General features: G+C 40.4%; 1 protein-coding gene across 3 annotated transcripts in view; it reads right to left on the bottom strand.

Moving 5' to 3' along the window:
* slit3 (slit homolog 3 (Drosophila)) overlaps nucleotides 1-21105 on the bottom strand; it is a 255991-nt gene that overhangs the window by 35655 nt on the left and 199231 nt on the right. For all 3 annotated transcript variants that reach the window (XM_036001165.1, XM_036001156.1, XM_036001162.1), the window contains 9 exons: nucleotides 18479-18629; nucleotides 15760-15834; nucleotides 14329-14472; nucleotides 13129-13272; nucleotides 10484-10647; nucleotides 6557-6689; nucleotides 3891-3959; nucleotides 3687-3758; nucleotides 1869-1940 (listed from right to left, as the gene is read on the bottom strand). In XM_036001165.1, the coding sequence (XP_035857058.1) occupies nucleotides 1869-1940; nucleotides 3687-3758; nucleotides 3891-3959; nucleotides 6557-6689; nucleotides 10484-10647; nucleotides 13129-13272; nucleotides 14329-14472; nucleotides 15760-15834; nucleotides 18479-18629 (1024 nt within the window). The remainder of the gene's footprint in view (nucleotides 1-1868; nucleotides 1941-3686; nucleotides 3759-3890; nucleotides 3960-6556; nucleotides 6690-10483; nucleotides 10648-13128; nucleotides 13273-14328; nucleotides 14473-15759; nucleotides 15835-18478; nucleotides 18630-21105) is intronic.

Raw genomic sequence — 21105 nt, 5'->3', positions numbered from 1 at the left:
AAGTGTCTGTGTATCCGTGCAACATTACTTGTTTGTGTGTATAACTGTGTGTGTGCGTGTGTGTGTGTGTGTGTGTGTGTGTGTGTGTGTGTGTGTGTGTGTGTGTGTGTGTGTGTGTGTCTGTCTGTGTGTGTGCGTGTGTGTTTGTGCATCTATGTACAGTGGTCTAACAGCCCCCGCGTAAAGGCTGGCCCAGAGGGGGTTGTGGGTAATGAGGAAGTGACAGTGATGGCTGCCTGGCAACCAGTTGCTATGCGGGGGCAGAGAGGGATCAGTCCCTACGGCAACATCAACTAAAATGAAAGGAAGAAAGAAGGGAAGAAACAAAAAAGCGAAAACTAAACTTCTGCAAGGTGAAAGCCTCGTAAGAGATACAGTACAGTCAATATATAGAGAAAAGGTTAGAAACAAAGCTGACTTTTTAGAGGGTGAGACACTGACTTTTTCTTTCTGAACAAACATGGTGGCCAAAGTTCAGAAAGAAATGTCTACAGAGAATAATACAAGGTAAATGTATAAGATCTCCAATCATTATTTCATGTTGATAGGGCTTAATATGAAAAGTGTGAAATTCTACCAATAGATCTTTACCTTCTAAGATTTTCAACTATTACAAACTATGAAGTTTGAATCTGATCTGTGACAATCTCCTGCATGTCTTCCCCCCCTTTCTCACCTAGCTGTCCTGTCAAAAATGATGATATCATATCACTACACATTGACTTGATAATAGGCTGATAATCTTTTTTTAAGATCATTTTTTGGGCTTCATATTTTGCACCAAAAAACAACATTGTACCATTGTAACCACAGCAAGAGCTGTAACTCTCTCCCATCACAGTGTAGGGAGTAGAAGTCCCCTTCAACATACTCTTCAGTAAAACAAAAAGGGAAAGTAGCAGCATTGTCTTGCAATACAAAACAGCTGGGAGCTCTAGCAACAACAATGTTGGTTAAATAATATATGTGAACACACTAAATAAATTACATTTTTGTCAATTACCTCTAGTAGCTTTTTGTGACCACTTTACTGTATACCATTTATTTTTGGTGTACATTATCCATGGTAACAGACACTTTTGGAAAGACATGCTGCCATTTTTTTTTTAAATCCAATTTTCTGTTCATCAATGTAAAAAAAAGAATCCATTCACTTCCATCATATTGGGGTGGAGGTGCAAATTTCAGAGGTAAATGAGGTATGAGGTTTCTTGTCATTTAGGTAAATTGACATTTAAAGAGATGCTAGAAATAAGAGTAATTTTACACCCCCTGAAACCTCCAGTGATTTAACTTCTCACTCTGCTTTTGCTTTGTTGGGTTTCAACTTACATTTTAAAATGCTACATATGGCACGTACAAGAACCAAAAGTAAATTCTGCTGTCACTGAGCACTGAGGTGTGTGTAGCTGCTCATATGTGTGTGAGAGGTTGGTCAGACAGCAAGATTTACGTGTACATTGTGCGTGTGCGCGTGTGGGTATGTGAGACAGAGGGTGGACAACCAGATGGATGACTGAGAGAAACAGGGGCTGGAGGTCAATTCATCAAACACAACATTGGGCGGGGAGAGAGAGAGAGAGAGAGAGAAAGTAAAGGGACACAAGAGGAGAGAGAGGCCAGAGCATGCAGATAGAGAGGGAGCATTAAGGAGGAGATGAGAGATTGTAACTTTTATCTTTTTTAGTACACTGAAACAACAAATGATTGGGTGGCTGTGACTCATTTTGTGACTTGGACTTAACATGGCACTCAGCCTGGCACCAGGGGAGTGATTAAACTTTGATTTAGCTCAGCACTATAACAACAAAGGGGAGTGTTGAATATTGAATCCACTGCGGCATTTAAAGATGAAGCTTGCTACTCACAGCAGGCGAAGTGACTTGAGCCCGTCAAAGGCATGGACCGGGATGCAGCGAATCTGGTTATAACTCAGGATGCTGGAAGACACAGGACATGCACAAGGTCACAACAACACTCTTTCTGACTCAGGATGCTGGTTTTCACAGTATTATTTTTCCTGGATGAACTCATTTTAAATTACATCCCCTTGTCTTTTAGACTACATCCCTGAATACATAAAAATTAATGTAGAGGGACCGATTTAAAGGGATAAAGAAGAGGGAAGACAGGAGAGATGGCACAGCAGATTTGGTTTTACAATACCTTAGCACAGAACCTGAAGCCAATGTAGGTTAAGCATGGGGAAATAAAAAAGAAGGCCACATTTCAAATGAAGCAGAAAATGTAGGTAGAGGTTAAATAAAACTGCCAAAGGCAAAGCTGAGACTCCCAAACCACAGGTATTGTCTTCTCTTTTAAAATTGCTAATGAACTAGAAATTAAGTTTAGTAATAAATGTAGGGGTGAAGGAGACAAACATTTAAATACAGAATTCTGATCAGGGTCAAATGAGATAAATTGGCTGTTTCAGGGTGCTATCATTAAGTCAACATCATTGACGTCACCCATAGGTTTCTGAAGAACCAAAATGAAACCTGAAACCTGAAACCTGAAGCCCTCTTGGCAGTGCCTGACGTCGGCTCAAAATCCAAAAATAAGCAAAGAGGTTGTAAAAGGGTGAAATTAGCTACAGAGACCAAAACTGTTTTGCTGTTGAATTCTGCTGTAAAGTTGGGGGTCTATGGGGACTGACTCCCTTTTGGAGCCAGCCTCAAGTGGCCAATCGAGGAACTGCAGTTGTTTTTAGCACCGAAGGTTGCTACTTGGAAAAAATAAAAAAAAATCGTTCTAATCTCCAACTTCAGGTTAAGATCTGGCGTACAAGTTAGAGAAAGGAGCCTAACAGCCAATAAATCTACAGATTAAGAAAATGCGATGTGGAAAAATAAACACTCTCCTCTACTTTAACTTTTGGCAAGGTGTGCTTGAGCTAGGCATTTAACTGAGCAAGTGTTCCACTGATGCTATCTAACAGTAGGAGTCTGTGGTTGCACTGGGTTGCTCCTAGGCATGAATGAAGTGCAACTCTGTGAAATATAAAACTGGGCATTGCTGGAAAAGCGCAAATGTACTTTGCCTGGACACACAAAATCCTCTAAATTGATTTAAAATCCATATAATAGATAAGACAGAGGCAAAAAGAGACAAACTTAGCAATAAAAGAAATCTGTATGTAAAATAGAATGGCAGTTAAAGAGAGGGGGGATTTAAGAGAAGTTAAAGCAGATTATAATTCAACAGATTCACTGATTGAGTGGCGAAGAAGTGGAAGGACAATGACAATTTTGATAGGAATAAGAAGATAGGAAAGCAATATACTACACTTTGGCATTTAGATGAGAGAGGAAGACAATAAAGAAGATAGAAGGGTGGGGAGCGAATAGAAGAAGAGTAAGAGGAGTGAAGCGATATTTGGTATAAAAGAACAGAAGTGAAAAAGCTAGAAAAAGAGAAGAAAGACAAAATGAAGAGAGAGAAAGAAAGAGAGAGCGAGAGAGAGAGAGAGAGAAAGATGAAGATACAAACAAGAATTGGGAGAGAGAAGAAGCAGGAAAATATGGAAAAAATAGGGATGAGAGACGATAGGGAAATTAATCAAAGTTAAGAGAAGAAAAGACTGATTTATCTAGTGGTTTTCAACCTTATACACACACAACCCATCAAGACATGGGCAGGGATGTGTGTATTTATGACTAGGTGTGTGCGTTGCAATGGTTACTTACAGTGTGGCTAGTTGAGTCATGTTGCTGAAGGTGAAGGGGGCCAATGTGCTGATGCTGTTGTTGCTCAGGTCCCTGTGTAGATACAAGCATACAGTAAATGCACACAGACAAATACACACATACAGAACACATTCATGGTAGGTTTCTAAACTGTCTGTACAAGGACATGTGTATTCTGTTCAAGGGTATGTGAGTGGTACATACACCAGTGACAGTTGCTTTAGGCCTGGCAGCTCCTTGGGCACAGATGTCAGCATATTACCCTCCAGGTAACTGCAAGGAAAGATGCATAGTTAATGTAAAATGATATACACACAAACATAGGCCTATGGGTGTGAGAAGGAGGACTTAACCAGAGTATGGTGTCTTTTTTTTAAATTCAGGTGTGTTATGTGAATGTGATCAGCTACAAACTAAACAGAATAAGAAATAAAGCAATACCTCGACATTTTGGGAAATACTTTTATTTGCTTTTTCCTAAAAGTGAGATGAATCAATCAATACCACTCAGCTACCGCTGAGCCAGGAGGCGATTAGCTTAGCATAGCATAAAGACTAGAATCAGGGGCGAATAGCTAGCGTAGCTCTCTCTCAAAAGTACAAAGCAAAAGTTTTATCCATCCACCCAGCACTTCTGTGCAGGAGCTCCGATGGCTGTGTCCAACTTCACAGGGACCACAAGAGTCCACTGGCTGTTGTTGGTAAAAATAAATTAAAAAAACTCCCTGTAAAACCACAAGTTATTTTTGCATTTTGGTTAACATGCAGACTAACCAAAAATAAACTAAAAGTGTTGTTATGCATAGCCTTGAACTTTGGACTGAGCTAGGCCAGTTGTTGCCACCGGCTTCCAGTCTTGATGCTAAGCTGAGCTAATTGCCTCCTGAATGCAGATCCATACTTACAAACAGACATGAGAGCAACGCGTTCCATTCTAACTATGTGCAAAAAAGTGATGACGTGAATCAATACTTTTTTTTACTTTTTTCCCCTTTATTTCAGAGTGACAGCGGATAGACAGGAAAGGTGGGAGAGAGATGGGGGATGACACGCAGCAAAGGGCCACAGGTCGGATTCGAACCTTGGCCGCTGCGAAGGCCTCAGTCTACATGGGGCGCACCCTCTTACTGGGTGAGCTAGAGGTCGCCCCAATACATTTTTATTTGTCACATGAAATAATACGAGGTAGTTCCCAAAAAGGACTATTGATTTAAACAGAGAGCAAAGCTAAGCATTTGTTAGACCTCACCAATATCTCTCTTTAACTTGATTATTATTTACTTCCATATTGCTTTTATCTGATTTTAGCGGAAGAGAGTAACAGGAAAAACGAGGAGAGAGAAAAAAAAGGTTGACACAAATATAGGAGGTCATGTAGAGCACCAGAAAATAACTCTTTGTAAAGTAAATGTTGCTTTTTGACACCGTCATCACCTCCAGTTAGCTTGTACACTCGTGTACCAACACAACTATGTTGCATTTTCTGCATAAGTAAATGACTTTGGAAGATTCACCAGATAGCCAATAAAGATGATTGTTGGGGTGTAAACCTGCCAGACTGAGGAGGGAACAACATAACAGTTTCAACATGTAGCTTTAAACACATATTTAACCACTGCAAACATACAATATTCAACTACAGATCCTGCTGTGTTTGTGAGTATGTGAGAAAAAAGTTAACAAACATATATACACTCAAGCACACACACATTTTATGATTCATTGGTCTCTGCTCCCTCTCTCTCTCAGGTCATAAGTAGGCCATGTGGACAGTATGATGGAGTGTCTTCTTCAGCCTGATCAATACCTAATCACTGCTATTGACCCCGCAGAGCAGGCCTATTTCACAGTTAGAGAGGTTTCTCTGTGTGTGTGTGTGTGTGTGTGTGTGTGTGTGTGTGTGTGTGTGTGTGTGTGCAAGCAATTATTCACCTTCCCTACGAGAGATCGTGTTCCTATTGCTTTCTAAATTTCCTAATCCCGATTAACATGTTTTACCCTTGTTTTATCCTACATGAATTCTAACAATTACTATCATTGTAGATATTTCCTATATTGGTGTCTCTCTTTATTACAGGGATTTCTCCAAGCTTGAAATAAACAAGAGAAAACAAGTTACAAGATGTGGCAGCTATACTATACAGGGAAATCACAAGGCAAAAAAATAATTAAAAGTATTAAAACTATCTGATAAAAGACATCACATTATTGTACTAGAGTACAATAATGTGATGTACAAAAGTAAAAAAAAAATAAAAAAAAAAACCTTCACAGTTCTGGCAAAGCTTTTAAATATAGCAAATGGACATTGGCTTTCTTACATGTATCTATGGCATTATACCATTTTAAAATGAATATTTCTTTAGCAATTTGTGAAATATCATTAACACTTTCTGGAATCTTTTCTCAGCTGTATGTAACTGTTCTGGCAGTCTTTTTGTCTCTCGCTGTTTGGCTATATAATGTATTAGACAGAATGTGTGCTGCTGTGATTCATAGACTCACTTGCCTATAAACCCATCAAGTCACACAGGAAGAAAGAGAGAGTGTGTGCGTTGTCTGTATATTCACTAAATGGTTTGTTAGTTCCTGAAGCAGCAGAGGGCAAACTGCTGCATCAATATTGCACTGCAGCAATGTGTGAGAGTGTGTGTATGTGTGGTTGTGACTTTGCATGTTATTGCAGAGTAAGCATAGACAAAAATGCTCATTTCTGTTTGTGTGCATGTACATGTCTGCTGGTATGTTCATTGGCTTTTTTGTGTCTGTGTAGTTGAACAAAAGTGAATGTGTACAACCTTGTGTTTGTGTGTGTGTGTGTGTGTGTGTGTGTGTGTGTGTGTGTGTGTGTGTGTGCATGTGTGACTCACAGCTCTGTGGTGTCCTTGGGAATGCCCTTGGGCAGAGAGTGCAGCCCTCTGTTGCTGCATCGCACCACGCCGTCTGTGCACGTGCAGACGTCAGGACAACCAGATGTAGGAAGACAACCATTATCCTCAACACCTGGAGAGAGAGGGGAAAGACACAGATAGTGGGATATTAAACAAAGAGAAAGCAGGATAGGGGTGAGAAGGATACCGAAAAGAACAGAAAATGGACAGAGGTGAGTGAGAGACAAAAAGAGCAACAGTGGGAGGAAAAAGGGAGAAGGAAATGAAACAGACAGATGGGAGGAGGTTGAGACAGGTTAGGGCAAATGGATGGAGACAGAAAAATAGAAAAGGGAGAACAAAGAGAGAGAAAGAGAATAGAAATAAAGACTGAACTGTAAGTGTGCTACTTGGTCAACTCTAATCAACTCTGCACTCAGCACTTTTAAAGAGCACTTTACAATCCATATCAAATGACCAGGGGCTGCTAAAATCAGCTACACTGGTGTGGTTTAACATCTGGCACAGTGATAATAAAAACCCTTTGCATGATTCTGGAGAAACACTGAGCAGATCTTGATAGGATGGTCAGCATCAACTTAAAAAGTGATCTGCAGTCATCTTTAGCTATACCACCTGCATTGTTTTGTCATACCAAGATGTGAATGTCCTTTAAAAATGGCATGATATCAAATTTATCTGAAAAAAACCCTATTATGATAAACTTTTTACTGTAAGATCGGGGTACTTGAACTTGTACATATTAAGTCTGTTGCTTTTCATTTTTAAATTGAAACTTTTATTCTTGCTGTAAAAAAACAGGTTTTTAAAAATATGGTTGAGTTAAACTGAAAAGCTGTACTGTTAGAAAGTTCAGGCTATGCAGCCAAGTTCCTGACACGCACGCACACATGAACGCACGCACGCACACACACACACACACACACACAAACATATGGTTGGGACAAAAAACATTTGAGTGATTGTAATCGTTTTACACTCAGAGATAAGAAGGATCACAGACTACAGAGTTGTTCTTGGCTTTAAACGCCCTCCATTTCCTTGACTGACAGACAAACACACTTTAATCTAGCACTGCAGTATGTAAATAGTCGAACTGAGGTCCCAAATGTAAAACAAGCTGACTTAAAACCATAATGAAGGATAATGACGACTGGACACAAAGCCAATCATAACACCACTGCAATCTGAGTTTGTGTGTATGTGTGTACTTGTTTATGTGTGGAGAGAGAGAGAGAGAGAGAGAGAGAGAGAGAGAGAGAGAGAGAGAGAGAGAGAGAAATAAAGAATAAGAATGAGAAAGGCCAAGTTTATACTCTTCTATGTTCATACTTGGTTGCCATGGGCTGCAATGATACCAATACATGTGTAGAGGCATAAGTGTATGAGGTTGGTGCACATTCAGTTTGTTAAATAGCTATCTCCCCCTGTCATATGGCCATTTCCTCCTTCACTTTGTAGTTTTCTAATTGTGGTAATGTCTAAATGTTGAGCAAATGGGCGCTTACATGCCTGTGTGTAGAGCAGTGTGTGCAAGTGTATGTGCGTGTGTCTTATCTGATGTGTGTAGCTATTGCATCCACAGGGAGGTGTAGCCGTGGGCTGACTCACTCCACAGTTGGCTGATTGAACTAACATCTAAATGTGCGCTAAATATCTTCTCACAAATTCAATTAACTTCACCCTTCCCCCAGCTACCTCTGGACAACTTAACAGTCATTTTACTCAACTATAAATAGACCGGACATGGGGAACTTGGTTGTGTGTGTGTATGTGTGTGTGTGTGTGTGTGTGTGTGTGTGTGTGTGCGCTTTTTTGCTTCTGTTCTTTTAAGAACCAGTTTGAGATTTACACCTTCAGAGTGTGGAGATTTAACCGTCCCCAAGAGCCTGTGTCGCTCCTGTTTGGTACTTTGTCTGACTGCCAGCTGGATATCTTCAAACCTTTGAGGGCAGTTGGGCCTTGAGTCAAAAAACAATTCATTTTATGTTGGTGATGATCCAGGTCTTTGCTTCCCGTCCTCAAGCAATAGTGTTTGAGTATGATATGAAAATAATCCATATTAAATTGTAGATTTACAAGGTCAAAAAACATACTAACATCTATGACTTTCTGTATGTTGTTATTATTGGTTTATATAAGCATTGGGATTATCATAGAGTTAAGATTAGACATTTAATGGAAACATTGTAAGGTCCTCATAAGCGCAGAAGTACTGGAGTGTTGATATCAGCCATTGGAATTTATGTTTGTGCAGCTGAGTTTGTGTGTGTGTGTGTGTGTGTGTGTGTGTGTGTGTGTGTGTGTGTGTGTGTGTGTGTGTGTGTGTGTGTGTGTGTGTGTGTGTGTGTGTGTGTGGGAGTACAAGATGCAAGAATGAATAGTTTCCTTACTTGAGCCAACCTGGCTAACTACTTTCCAAAGTAATTTCCACTAAATGGTTGCAGCACAGCTACAGGAAATTAGAAAAGTGTAATGAATTCAAAGAAACTCAGGATGAAGATAAAGGCAGAACGAGATAGAAAGAGAGAAAGGGGAGATCGAATAGAATTTCAAGTGTGAAGCTATAAAGAAAGCAAAAGGGCAAACAAAAAGAAACAAAGATGTAATAGACAGCAGAGCCAGACCACACTTTGTCTATGGCGTCAAACTTGGCGGCCAAAACAACGGCCTAAGTCGCTATAGGCAGGCATCGTCATGGTAACAGCAACGTCACTGTAGAAACCACAAGCTGATGTCATCGACGGCTGTTATTTGCCAGTAGTTACTGATCATTCTGTCCTCACAATACCCCGCTGAGGATGTGTATGTGTGTGTGTATCTGCTGTCTTAAGACATGGAATGATGGAAGTTTTTGCAATGAGTATCTGGACGGATTGTTAAAGTTTGACATAAGACAGGAATCAGGACTGAACATGTTCTCACTTCAGTCGAGTCCAGTACAAACCAAAAGAACTGACGTACCTGAGGATGTTACAAGGTTGCTTTGTGAGAACAACTGATTTTCCTTAGGGCAATTAGAACACTCATTGTAAGTCAATCTAGGTAAAACCCTAATGTAAAAATGCAGATGCAACAATATAAAGAGTTGACCTTTTCTCACCACCCAATGCTGCACCGCAGCAGGAATTTCCAGGAATTTCTCAGTTTCATCAGAATCGTATTTTCCTTGCTCCCATTACCAACCTTTATGTCTCAAAAAGACTTTAAAAAGTCGGTAACACTACTTGAAGGTATCTACATAAGAGTGACATGACACTGTCATGACACATGAACCCTAACCATAACCCTAACCATAACTTGTCATGACAAAAACCGAATGACACTTACTGAAAGAAGCGTTATGTCATCAACGTTTATGACTTGTTTATGATGTTTATGACACGTTCATGACAGTGTCATATCACTCTTATGTAGATACCTTCAAGTAAAGTGTAACCAAAATGTCTTTATCAAAAGTATGTTGGGCATTATCACCAAACATAAAACAACCTTCTCTGGGGAAATTTCCTTTGAAATGCCTTTCCTGAAAAAATGAGGATGCATTCTGTAATTTGGGATGTGTAAACATAATGCAACGACATTTCATTTACCTTTCCATGACCTGACTCATGGTCTCATCTATGCAGGACACATAGCTGCTGAGTGACACATGTCCTTTGTTTCAGATTGTGACCTTTCTGGTTTCCTGACACTCCAGTGTAATTGTAAATGCTGGCTTTACATAATGAAACATGGTAGACCAATCGTATACTTTCTCAAGTGTTGTTCACTCTGGATTTTTTTTAGCAATGTTTTATGTATAAGCAGCGTTATCTCTAATTATGGATCTAATGGAGCCAGAAAGAAAAGACCACATTTAGCAGAGTATTGTAAGTGCAGAATGAGAGAGAGAGTGAGGCTCACCATCGCATGTGAAGTCTGGGGTGGCCACATCCTGGATGGGGATCTCCTTCAGGAAGGCTGGCTTCTGACAGCGAGGGTTTCCACTGACCACCCTGGTCTTCTTCAGCCACTGACCCAGCCAGGCCAAATGACAATCACACACATATGGGTTGGACAGGAGGTTACTATGAAAATAAAGGGGGACAGAGCGAGAGAAAGAAATCATTGAAACAGGGTCATTGCAAAACAAACAAAATGGACACCAGTATTGGAAACATGTTGCTGCACAATCGTAGTTACAGTACATACATGTTTCCACAATATAATGAATTCATCATGGCAACATGATGCACACTTGATCAATGTTTTCGCTGAATTTTGCCCTCATAAATAAAATATTGATGCATAATTTCTGAGCAGATGCAGACAAGACCTATAATAAGACGTCATTTATGAAAACAACAAAAAAGGGACACGAGGCAAAAGAGAGTTTATCAGCTACTTATTTCAAGAGCCATTTCCAATATTAATAATAACAAAAATAATATCAATTTGTATGGTATACTGTACTCTGCAAACCACATAGGTAAAACTGTTTTTTCATCAGCCATACATTTTAATAAATTAAGATAGAAGACAAAGAGAGGATGGAAGAGAAAGGGAACAAAAAAGAAGCAAAAAGAAAAGGTTATCAGTTATTTGTTTTCATTTTGTAAAGTATAAACGAGATGGAGAATGGAAAGGAAAAGGTGGCAGAGTGAGAAAGTGTGAGAGAGAAAGAAAAGAGAAAAGGTTATCTGTACATTTCATTCAGTTTTGATCACCCCCATTTGCATTTTGTTGCTTTTGTAACACTGCTCATGTAATATTTATGCTGAACAATATTTAAACTGAATGGGGGCCGAGGAGGCATCAGCAGCACATACTAGACAGGCGGTGCACTTAAGTAACTTTTCTTCTTCGCTCACTGCTGTTTTAGATGAAATACAGTTCAGTGATTACTGAATTAGTTAGGGGTGCTGTTACATTAGGTGGTGTAATAATGAGGAATTTACTAAGAAACTAAAATTCTGTTCCTTATTCATCCTTTCTCTCACAAGGAAATATAAGTGGAAACTAAGGGAATTAAATGTTAGCAGTATAACGAGTCATACCTATCTCTTTAATCGTGTCTCCAAATCGTGTTAAGACGTGCAAGTGGCGTATAGCTTTTCACTATGTCTGCTGAACTAATAAAACTGAATGTTGCTGTTTGAGCTACAATATTAACGTGTGCTGCAATAGATATGGACGAGTTATTTCCTCATTTCCTTGTAATGAATTGACATCACTGTCTGGCAACCAGACCTATGCTAAATCCCTTCCTTCCTTACCAATGTGTTAATCTTTTAATTAAACAGACAAACTCAATTGGGAAACAATGCACTACAAATGGAGACTGATATTGGGAATAGTAGGAGTGAGAGAGAAGAGGAGAATAACAGAGGAAAGATAAGTACATTAATAGAGGAAGTGTTAAGAACAGAAGCTCTAGAAATAAAAAAATATCTTTCTTTCACGCCAAATGGCAGGTGGGTGTTGCATACAAAATAAAGTTACTACACAAATTACTACAGGGCCAATGAAAAACTGATGCTGAAAGAAGAATGAACAGTGATATGACATGAAATGACAGGGATGATGGTAATAGAATATTGTACCATTTTTGATAATCACCAACAGCCCCACTGAGTAAACCTGAATTTATGCAACAATGCATCCATCCATCCCCTGTTCCCATTTCACCTCTCTTGTCTCCCACCTTTCCAGCAAAAAGACTCAAATAGAAACTTAAATCGAAGATGACAGGTACACAGCAGGACAGAGAGGGAGAACAAAAAGGCAGAACAAGGGAAGGAAGTATGGAGGAAAAGAAAGAGAGAGTAAACAGAGAAGAGACTTTGTATGTCTGTGTGTTCACGGCAAGAAAAAAAGATATAAAAATTAACCTGTAATGTTTTATTAAGCTGAAAAAAATATATTATTTACGACCTACACATTTGGGTGGAAGACTGAAGAAGAAAACACGCACACACACACACACACACACACACACACACACACACACACACACACACACACACATAACTTCAAAGAATATGCCGATAATTAATGTCTTTGTCGCAGCAGGTGTGTTGATCTTTGGGACGATAGAACAAGCTCACAAATGCTCTTGCATGAGTGTGTGCGGATGTGGGTGTGCAGATGCTGAGATATATTTAGCTTTGATAACAAATGTCCTGGGACCCAGACCAATCTAGTCGATAATGATGGAGAGCATCTGTAAGGAGAACAGTGCCCAGTGAGCAACATGTGTGCAAAGGTGTGTGTGTGTGTGTGTGTGTGTGTTGGGGGTGGGGGGTGGGGGGTGTATGTGTTGCATGGTAGATGACTCCCACAGCAGAGCTACACTCTGAAAAATTAGAGGATAGAGACAGAGAAAGAAAGAAAGAAAGAAAGAAAGAAAAAAAGATCAAGACAAAGAGAGAAGCAGAGACAAAGGAGGGTAGATATATTTAAAGATAGTGAGAGATAGCAAAAATAATGGAATGGAAATGGAAAAACAACAACAAAAAATGGGAAATAAGCACTAGAAATAGGGGGGGAAGCTATCAGATGGAACTCACATGGTGGACAGGGAGTGCAGAGTGGAGAAGGCTCCTGGGGCAATGCTGGAGATCCTGTTGTCATACAGCGACAGCAGACGCACTGAGCTCAGACCCGTAAAGGTACTGTTGTCAATGCAGCTGATCTGGTTGCTCCGCATCATTCTGGAAACACACATACCATATATATTCAATAAATGAAAAGCTAAAAAGTTTGCCCATTTTGTTTTACCTTGAACCTAGGATGTTTGTTGACAGGCAGTGTTTTTGTTTGTCCTGATAATATACCCAGATTTACAAACTTTGGGTGGATAACAAGAGACAAAGAGAATAAAATAACAGGACAATGGCATGGACAAAAGATGAAAGCAGGGGTAAATTCAAACCAGTCCCCACAGGACAACCATGACAGAGTCTGTAATATGACATTAGCTTTTGACATGCAGTCATGTGGGACCAGGCTAACTGAGTTAGTTAGCATTAGCAATCTCTGGGACAGGCTAACCTAGTTAGCAAGGCTATTACTGGAGCAGGGAGCCTCTTAACATAATACAGAGACAGCCATGATGCCATTAGAGAGTCATTAGTCGGCATATATATACATGATAGCATTAGGTAGTCATTACTGAGCATACACAGACAACATTAGCTCATGATTTCGTACACTATCCTGTAACCCTTAATTGGACGCTAGCCTATTTATGGTGGGTGCCCAAATTAGAGGAACAACAATATGCTGTCATTAGCTTTGATGACAGGGTGAGTAAGTAAACAATCCTGGTCCTCTCTTTTAGTCTGGGGAAGAAAAAGTTACTGAAGTCCACCACAAGGCAGATGATAACACAAGTCATAGTCAGTATGGCTTAAGGCGTCACAACCATTTCGTTAAAAAAATAGCATTTGGAAAGTAAACAGGACAACTAGTATGTTTTAGGTAATTTCATAGCTCCTGTTTTTGACAATTATAAATTGCGTATCAGAAGCACTTGCTTTTTTCTTTATATAGCACTTTTGGTTAAAAGTAAAAACAACTTTTACATATTTTAAATTCAGTGTGGGGTTACATGTAGCCTGCATAATTGCACAATATTATTTTACTTAACAACCGGACCACTAACCACAGAAATAAAGTTCTGAACACACACACACACACACACACACACACACACACACACACACACACACACGCACACACACACACAAAATGTAAACCAGACTTACAGAGTTTTCAGGCCAATGAGGCCTTTAAACATGCGTCCCTGCAGTCCAGTTAGCTTGTTCCCTGTCAGCAGCAGCTCTAAAACTCCACCCGCTCCATCAAACGCACCGTCACGGATGTCCCTCAGCTTGTTGTTACTCAAGTTGCTGCAGAAAGGACAAATAATTCATATTTAGTTTTTTTCTGCTTGTGTTTGTTTTAACTACAGTACATGCAGGATAGCCTATGATGTCTTCCAGACGGACAAAATAACCATGCATGCCAACACATATGAACAAAGTGGTGTTACACACATCATAATCAATCATGTCCCTTCAACTAATAAATGGTATTCTCTTCCTCATCCTAATGTCCTCATACTGTACAATAGCTATTCAAACAACAGTTTACAGAGGGTTAGGGTTAGGGTTAGAAAATGAGAAAAGTGGTCACAGACAACTGAAAATGATTGCTATATCTCTTCCTTGCACACATAATGAGACAAATGAAAATGAAAAGAGAGCATTTGGCCACAGAGACAATAACTTGAGATGATAGCTATCACAACTACTGTAGCTTTCATCTAGCTAGTTTTGTGTTTCCGCTTATCAGATTCATGGAAGAGGCGAGGAGAGGATGGATGGACAAAGAGAGTAGCAGAGGATAAGAGAAAATGTGAGGAGAGGAGCAGATGAAGAAGAGAGAGAAGGAATTGAGAGAAGGAAAATGGAAATGAGTGCTACCCAATCTATATCGTCAGTGACACTGCTAGATTGTTAGCAATTTCCTCTCCAATAAATCAACTTCTGGTCTCTGCTCTGTCTTTCTCTATCTCACTCTGACACACACACACACACACACACACACACACACACACACACACACACACACACACACACACACGTACACAGACCTAGAGGAGGTTGTAGATAAGGAGTGACTGTAAATCTGAACCGAAGGCCCATCTTCTATTTCTATTTAATATTCGCTTCCTCCATACCTTCCACCCACCCTTCCTTACTCTCCATCTCTTTCTGTCCCTCCCAACCTCTTACTTGTCTTTAGCCACTCCTCTTCCTCCTTCCCTCGCTCATGTCTCTCTCATTTTCCCTTCTGCCCTTTGTTGCCATCCTTCACTTCTTCCCTCCATCATCTTTTCTCCTTTCTTTCCTATCTTTCATAACTTATTTCTTCCTGCATCCGTTATCTCTGTCCATCCAACACCTTCCATCTGTTCACATCCATCTGTTCTTATTTCAGTCATCTTGTAATGACAATGCTATTCCTTCCTTCCTCTATCAGCAATACATAGACGAGAAGAATTACTGAAAAAGAGCAATAACGCATTAAATGCATTTAATGAGTAAATAAATGCAAATATAAATAAACAAATAACAAATGTAAACAAATATAAATGAGAAGCAAATGAAAAGTGCTTTTAAAAGTATACGTACATCTTCTTCAAGTTAGGCAGCTTCTTAAACGTCCCTGTAGCCTCCAGGATGACTATCTCATTGTCATTTAACCGCCTAAAGAGAGAAAGATAGAGGGAGTGAGTTATTTCATTAAACAAACTGCTTTGAAGTCAACACACACACAAATGAACGCATGCAAACGCTCACAGAAACAAGATGGAGAGAGAGAGAGCCTGCAAGTGAATGAAGGGGTTGGATGACCGCATGAAGGTTAAGAGGCCTGTAGTGACCGTTAAAGTATGATGCTCCACAAAAAGGAGTGAGGGAAGAATAATTAAACATATTGGAGAAGAAAAGAGAAAAAAAGAAAAGAGAAGGGAAGCACAATGCATCTTTTCTATGCGGTCATCAACAAACACACTGCCCTAAGCCAAGAGAAAACCGTTTGAGAGATAGGAAGCTCAACATCTGCTTTATTGAGGTAATTTGTACTAAAAGGCTGCTGCTAAAAAGATGCCTTTTGTTTATGTGTGGGTCTGTGAGTGAGTGAGTGAGTGAGTGAGTGAGTGAGTGTGTGTGTGTGTGTGTGTGTGTGTGTGAAAGAGGCAGAGTAAGAGAAATCGAGGGAAAAAAGTGAAAGTTCAGCTGGAGGGGACACTTTCTAATGAGATACAGGGGGAGGTAAAAGATGGATCCACCTCGATAAAGCCAAACTGAAATAACATATAGTTAAGTCCGAAGTAGATCGTCAACAGCGGAAAATGACATTGCATAATTTGCATGTAAAAGGGTAAAAATCACACATTTCTAATCTCTTTGAATTGCAATCTAAATCCCTCAAAATGTACAATTTTATTGAGTGCAAATAATTCTCTTAAGGCTGATTGATATTGAACACTCTCAAGGCCGATGTCAAGGATTTTTAGGGCTAGTCAAAGAAAGACAGAAGAGAAAAAAGAGCAAAAATATAAAAGCCTTCAGCTCAGCCACAACCTCCCCTGATTTCCCCTGATAAGGCAGGTTACACAGGGCACAACTGGTGGCGTGTGTGTGTGTGTGTGTGTGTGTGTGTGTGTTTCTGTGTGTGTGTGTGTGTGTGTGTGTGTGTGTGTGTGTGTGTGTGTGTGTGTGTGTGTGTGTGTTTGTGTGTGTGTGTGTGTGTGTGTGTGTTACTGTGTGTGTGTGTGTGTGTGTGTGTGTGTGTGTGTGTGTGTGTGTGTGTATGTGTGTTACTGTGTGTGTGTGTGTGTGTGTGTGTGTGTGTGTGTGTGTGTGTGTGTGTGTGTGTGTGTGTGTGTGTGTGTGTGTGTGTGTGTGTGTGTGTGTGTGTGTGTGTGTGTGTGTGTGTGTTTCTGTAGCTGTGTGTGTGTTTGAGGCCTTCAAAAGCTCACTGGTTGGTTGGGTTCTTAGGGAAAAGAGACAAGAAAAGAGACAGAAGGTGTCGAAAATAGAAACTTTGATCTGCCCTCTAACAGACCATTAAGGACAAAGTTTATATTTTTGACATTAAGCACCCTGGGAACAGAGAGAGAGAAAAGGAGGGAGGATCGAAGGATACCAGGGTTCACAGAGAGAAACAGAACCAGAGAGTGAAAGGAATTGGGGGCTAATGGTCTGTGGGATACTGGCATATTAGTTATTTAAAGTGACAGCCATGGTTGAATTCACCATTATACAACTAACCTCCATAAGCAACCATCCTGCATCTGCTGCAGTGGTTCCTTATTCTGCAGCTATTCTCCTTTAGTACCACAGAGATAGCCATGGTATAAGCTCTCCATCCCTTGCAAACATTTTAAAGATGTGAAGTGATTCAGCATTATTGGGTAAAACTTTGCCTCTGGCGGGATTCCTATTTCCTGTCTGGAAATATTAGCTTACTGCATATTCAATCAAGTGCCAGGTGCTGATAGCGGCAACACACTTTTCCTGTGCTGCAGTTTTGAATCACACAATCTAGTTTTGGTCTCAGTTTGTGTGTATTTTATGACTAATGAGCAGTTTTTATGTCTTTGATCATTTCTCTTTTGAATCACACCATAGACATTTGATGGTATGCTTCTGTAGCTCAAATTAATTATGAATTATTGTTGCATATTATCATGATTTCTTAGCATGATACTTCACCACCCTCACACATGCTTACATGTTTATTTTTCCTAACATATTCTGAACACGTAGAGACGGTTTAACCTTTTTCGCATTCAGATTACTGTATTCCTGTTGCGTGTTATCTGTTACTCCCTTTCCATTTTTCAGCGCTAAAATAAATGATCCATGGGACTGTTCAGTATTCTAGTGTGAGACCCTTCGCCAGACATGATGATGGCTCCTTTGGGACTTTGAGGGAGATTGAAAAGACTGTTGAGAGGCATTTTGGTCTGGAAGCTAAAAATGAAAAGTGACATTCGTGATACTGCTCTGAGAGAGGCGGAGAGACAGAGAAATGCAGACATGGGTGTGCTTTGCATATGTGCATGTATGCAAGCCTGTGCCCATGATTTCATGTGCATGTTTCCAGCTGTATGTGTGTGTGTGTGTGTGTGTGTGTGTGTGTGCGTGCATGTGTCTGTGCATGTGCCTGACAAAGTGAATAACTTCTTGACAGGTCTGTGGCATGTTAAAGGATGTGTGGTGGTTTACAGTTTCAGGTTAGAGCAGTCGAACAAAGAACACATGGCTTTCAATCTGATATTTCATCATGTGTTCGCATACAATATGCAGTGTGCATGTAAAAAGGAAACACCGTCTGACTTACAGGTCTGTGGTGTGTTCGGGGATGTGTGGAGGTACACGGGTCAGTTTGAGATTGGAGCAGTCGACCACTGTGCCTTCACATCGACATTTCTCTGGACAAACCAGATCCTGGAAACACTCCCCACTCAGACGACTACGATAGTCCTCCTGACCTGCAGAGGAAAGAGCGAGGGAAAGACCAAAAGGCAGAGAAAGCGACATGGGAGAAACAGAAAAACAGGGAGGGGGGACAGACAAAAGGATTGACAGCAGGTCGAAAGGGAAGGGAAGAAAAATAGCCCAGTAAATGAAGTCAACAGAGGAAGTAGGAGACGGAAAGAAAAAAAAGAAGACGAAAAAAAGATGGAGGGCAAGAGAGAAAGACAAGACCAGAGAGACAGAAAGTTCTCAATGTTAGACTCTGTAGGTTTGTAATACAAATGTTGTCCAATAAGACCAGATTTAAAGATGTTCCTATGTAAACCTTGTAATGAAGGACAATATATTATCCCAATAACTATACAACCAATAGTAAAATGTGGTTTTATAGAATCATTTTGTTGATGAATGTGGTTTAACCCTGGGTGTTTTTATTTAACAAGTTGAGCCAGAGAGCACTTCTGTTATTTAAATATAATGTGAGCAGATATTATTTATGATCACCAGTGCCTGTGGACCAGAGCTGGTTTACATCATGCAGCACTTGTATTTGTGCACCACAAGCACGCTTTGTAGTTCTCATGGTTATCATTACCTCTCTCTCTTTTTTCAACCTCACTTGTCTATCTGTTCTCTGTCAATTTGACCTTTTCTGTTTTTCACTACTCTCCTATCAGACTGCTTTTTATATTGGCACAGACTACTTGTTCTTTCATTCTCTGTCTCCACTCTCTCCTGGCACACACCCTTTATGGCTCATATGCTTTCTGCTCGTCGTTAAAGAACTAAGACCACCTTTTGAGGGGTCATTTGCAATGAACAACCTTGATCTGAAGTCAGTAAAAGATCACTGCTCGTGGGAGAATTGGCTGATTAGCTCCTTTCAGTGGCAGAATATAAGATATCTCAGGGTGGTCACAAACCTTGTTGGTTGGCAAGTTGACCGAGAGAGCAAAGGAGCAAGTAAGGAAAAAAAGGAAAGGCAGAGGAAAGAAGGACAGAATATGGAAACCTGTATAACAGTATTAGCTTTATTCTTTTCTTTAAAGTCCCTCAGTTGGAGCAATAAAGGGTGAAGCAGTCTTTACAGAGGTGGTGGGATCACTCATACTAGGCACTGAAGCTCTGCCCACAGACAGTGGAGGCAGGTGTACAGGTGCGGCCAGACCAGATTTTGCCAGATGAAAAGCAGGTGGGACATAGTGTGGGTATGGTTATGAACATAAACTGCAGGAACTATGGCGAGGGGGCTAACAACAGCAGTCCACAATATTGTAAATTTTTCAACTTCTTATCAAACACTTAATCGTCAGTAACCTCTGTCATTGTCCTGCATTCGCTACAGCCAAGCAGCGTCCCTCTCTCTTGCAGCATGTATTATTTTGCCATGCATTAATACAAACAAGAATTAACACAAAATTACGTGAGTGAGAGTTCAATCCCACCGCTCTCTCTACGCAGCTAGACATTGGAAAGCCTTGGGAATTCACGTCAAAGTTTAATTTGATTAAAGCAGAAGCAAGACCTTCTAGCCCTGTTTTTCATTGAAATGAATGGGAAGCAAAATCTGGTGTCATTCCATTTTAACAAGCGTTTCTCTTAATCTTAATGAGGTAAAGGAAAAAGTAGGAGAGTCTGTTAAGAAAATTTAGCTAAAATGTATGCTGGCAGTTCATTCATGGTGCATATGGGTGTTTATAAATGTCTTAAGTTATTTATATTTCTCACTGATTGAAATATTTTAATGTTAGATTACTGTTATTGATGCCCATTTATTTCAACCACAGTTAAAGTCCCATGTATCAGAAGCCCTACACATAAATGAAAACAAACAAGGTAAAATATTTAGCCCTTCATTTTTGCTCCAAGGCGTGTGTTTGGCTGGGAGAGGCAGGTGGGTGTGTGCTCGGCGGTCCCTGGCGCTTGACGGAACCATGTGATGCCACAGTAGGCGGGGCCACATGGTTAGATCAAGCACAAGAGACAGCTGCACGAACCAATCAGAATGCAGGTCCACACAGGAGGAAGTTGGGGCAACAAAGACCTGCACCAATCAGTCAGGGGGGCAGGGTCCATACAGCATAGGAGAGGCAACAGACAGCTGCAGATCCACACAGGAAGGGGACGGGACCAGAGAACTTCCCACCAATAGCGAAAAATGTCCACACAGGTCCAGAGAAGAAGAGGAGATGCAAGGAGAGGCATGGGACTGCAGACAGCAAGGGCTGAAGCAAAGAGGACAGCCATAACCAGCTTCAGGAGCATTTGTAATCTAGCTATCTTGATTAGCTCCATGGGCAGAGCACTACCATTAAGGGCTTGCTTACCACTGACACCACCCATGCTAAAAATGTATCACATGTGCTCGTGATACTGCAAACCACATTGGCACATTCGTAGAGAACAGGACGCGTGGAAATCTCATGTCACTAAATGGCCGGTCTTATCAGCACTTTTTTTTTTTTTTTTTTTCTTTTTTTTTTTACAGTG

The sequence above is a fragment of the Sander lucioperca genome, chromosome 1, assembly GCF_008315115.2.
Source record: "Sander lucioperca isolate FBNREF2018 chromosome 1, SLUC_FBN_1.2, whole genome shotgun sequence".
Classification (NCBI taxonomy): Eukaryota; Metazoa; Chordata; class Actinopteri; order Perciformes; family Percidae; genus Sander; species Sander lucioperca.
Note: the sequence above shows the minus strand (reverse complement) of the source record. Positions and strands in the feature narration are given on the sequence as shown.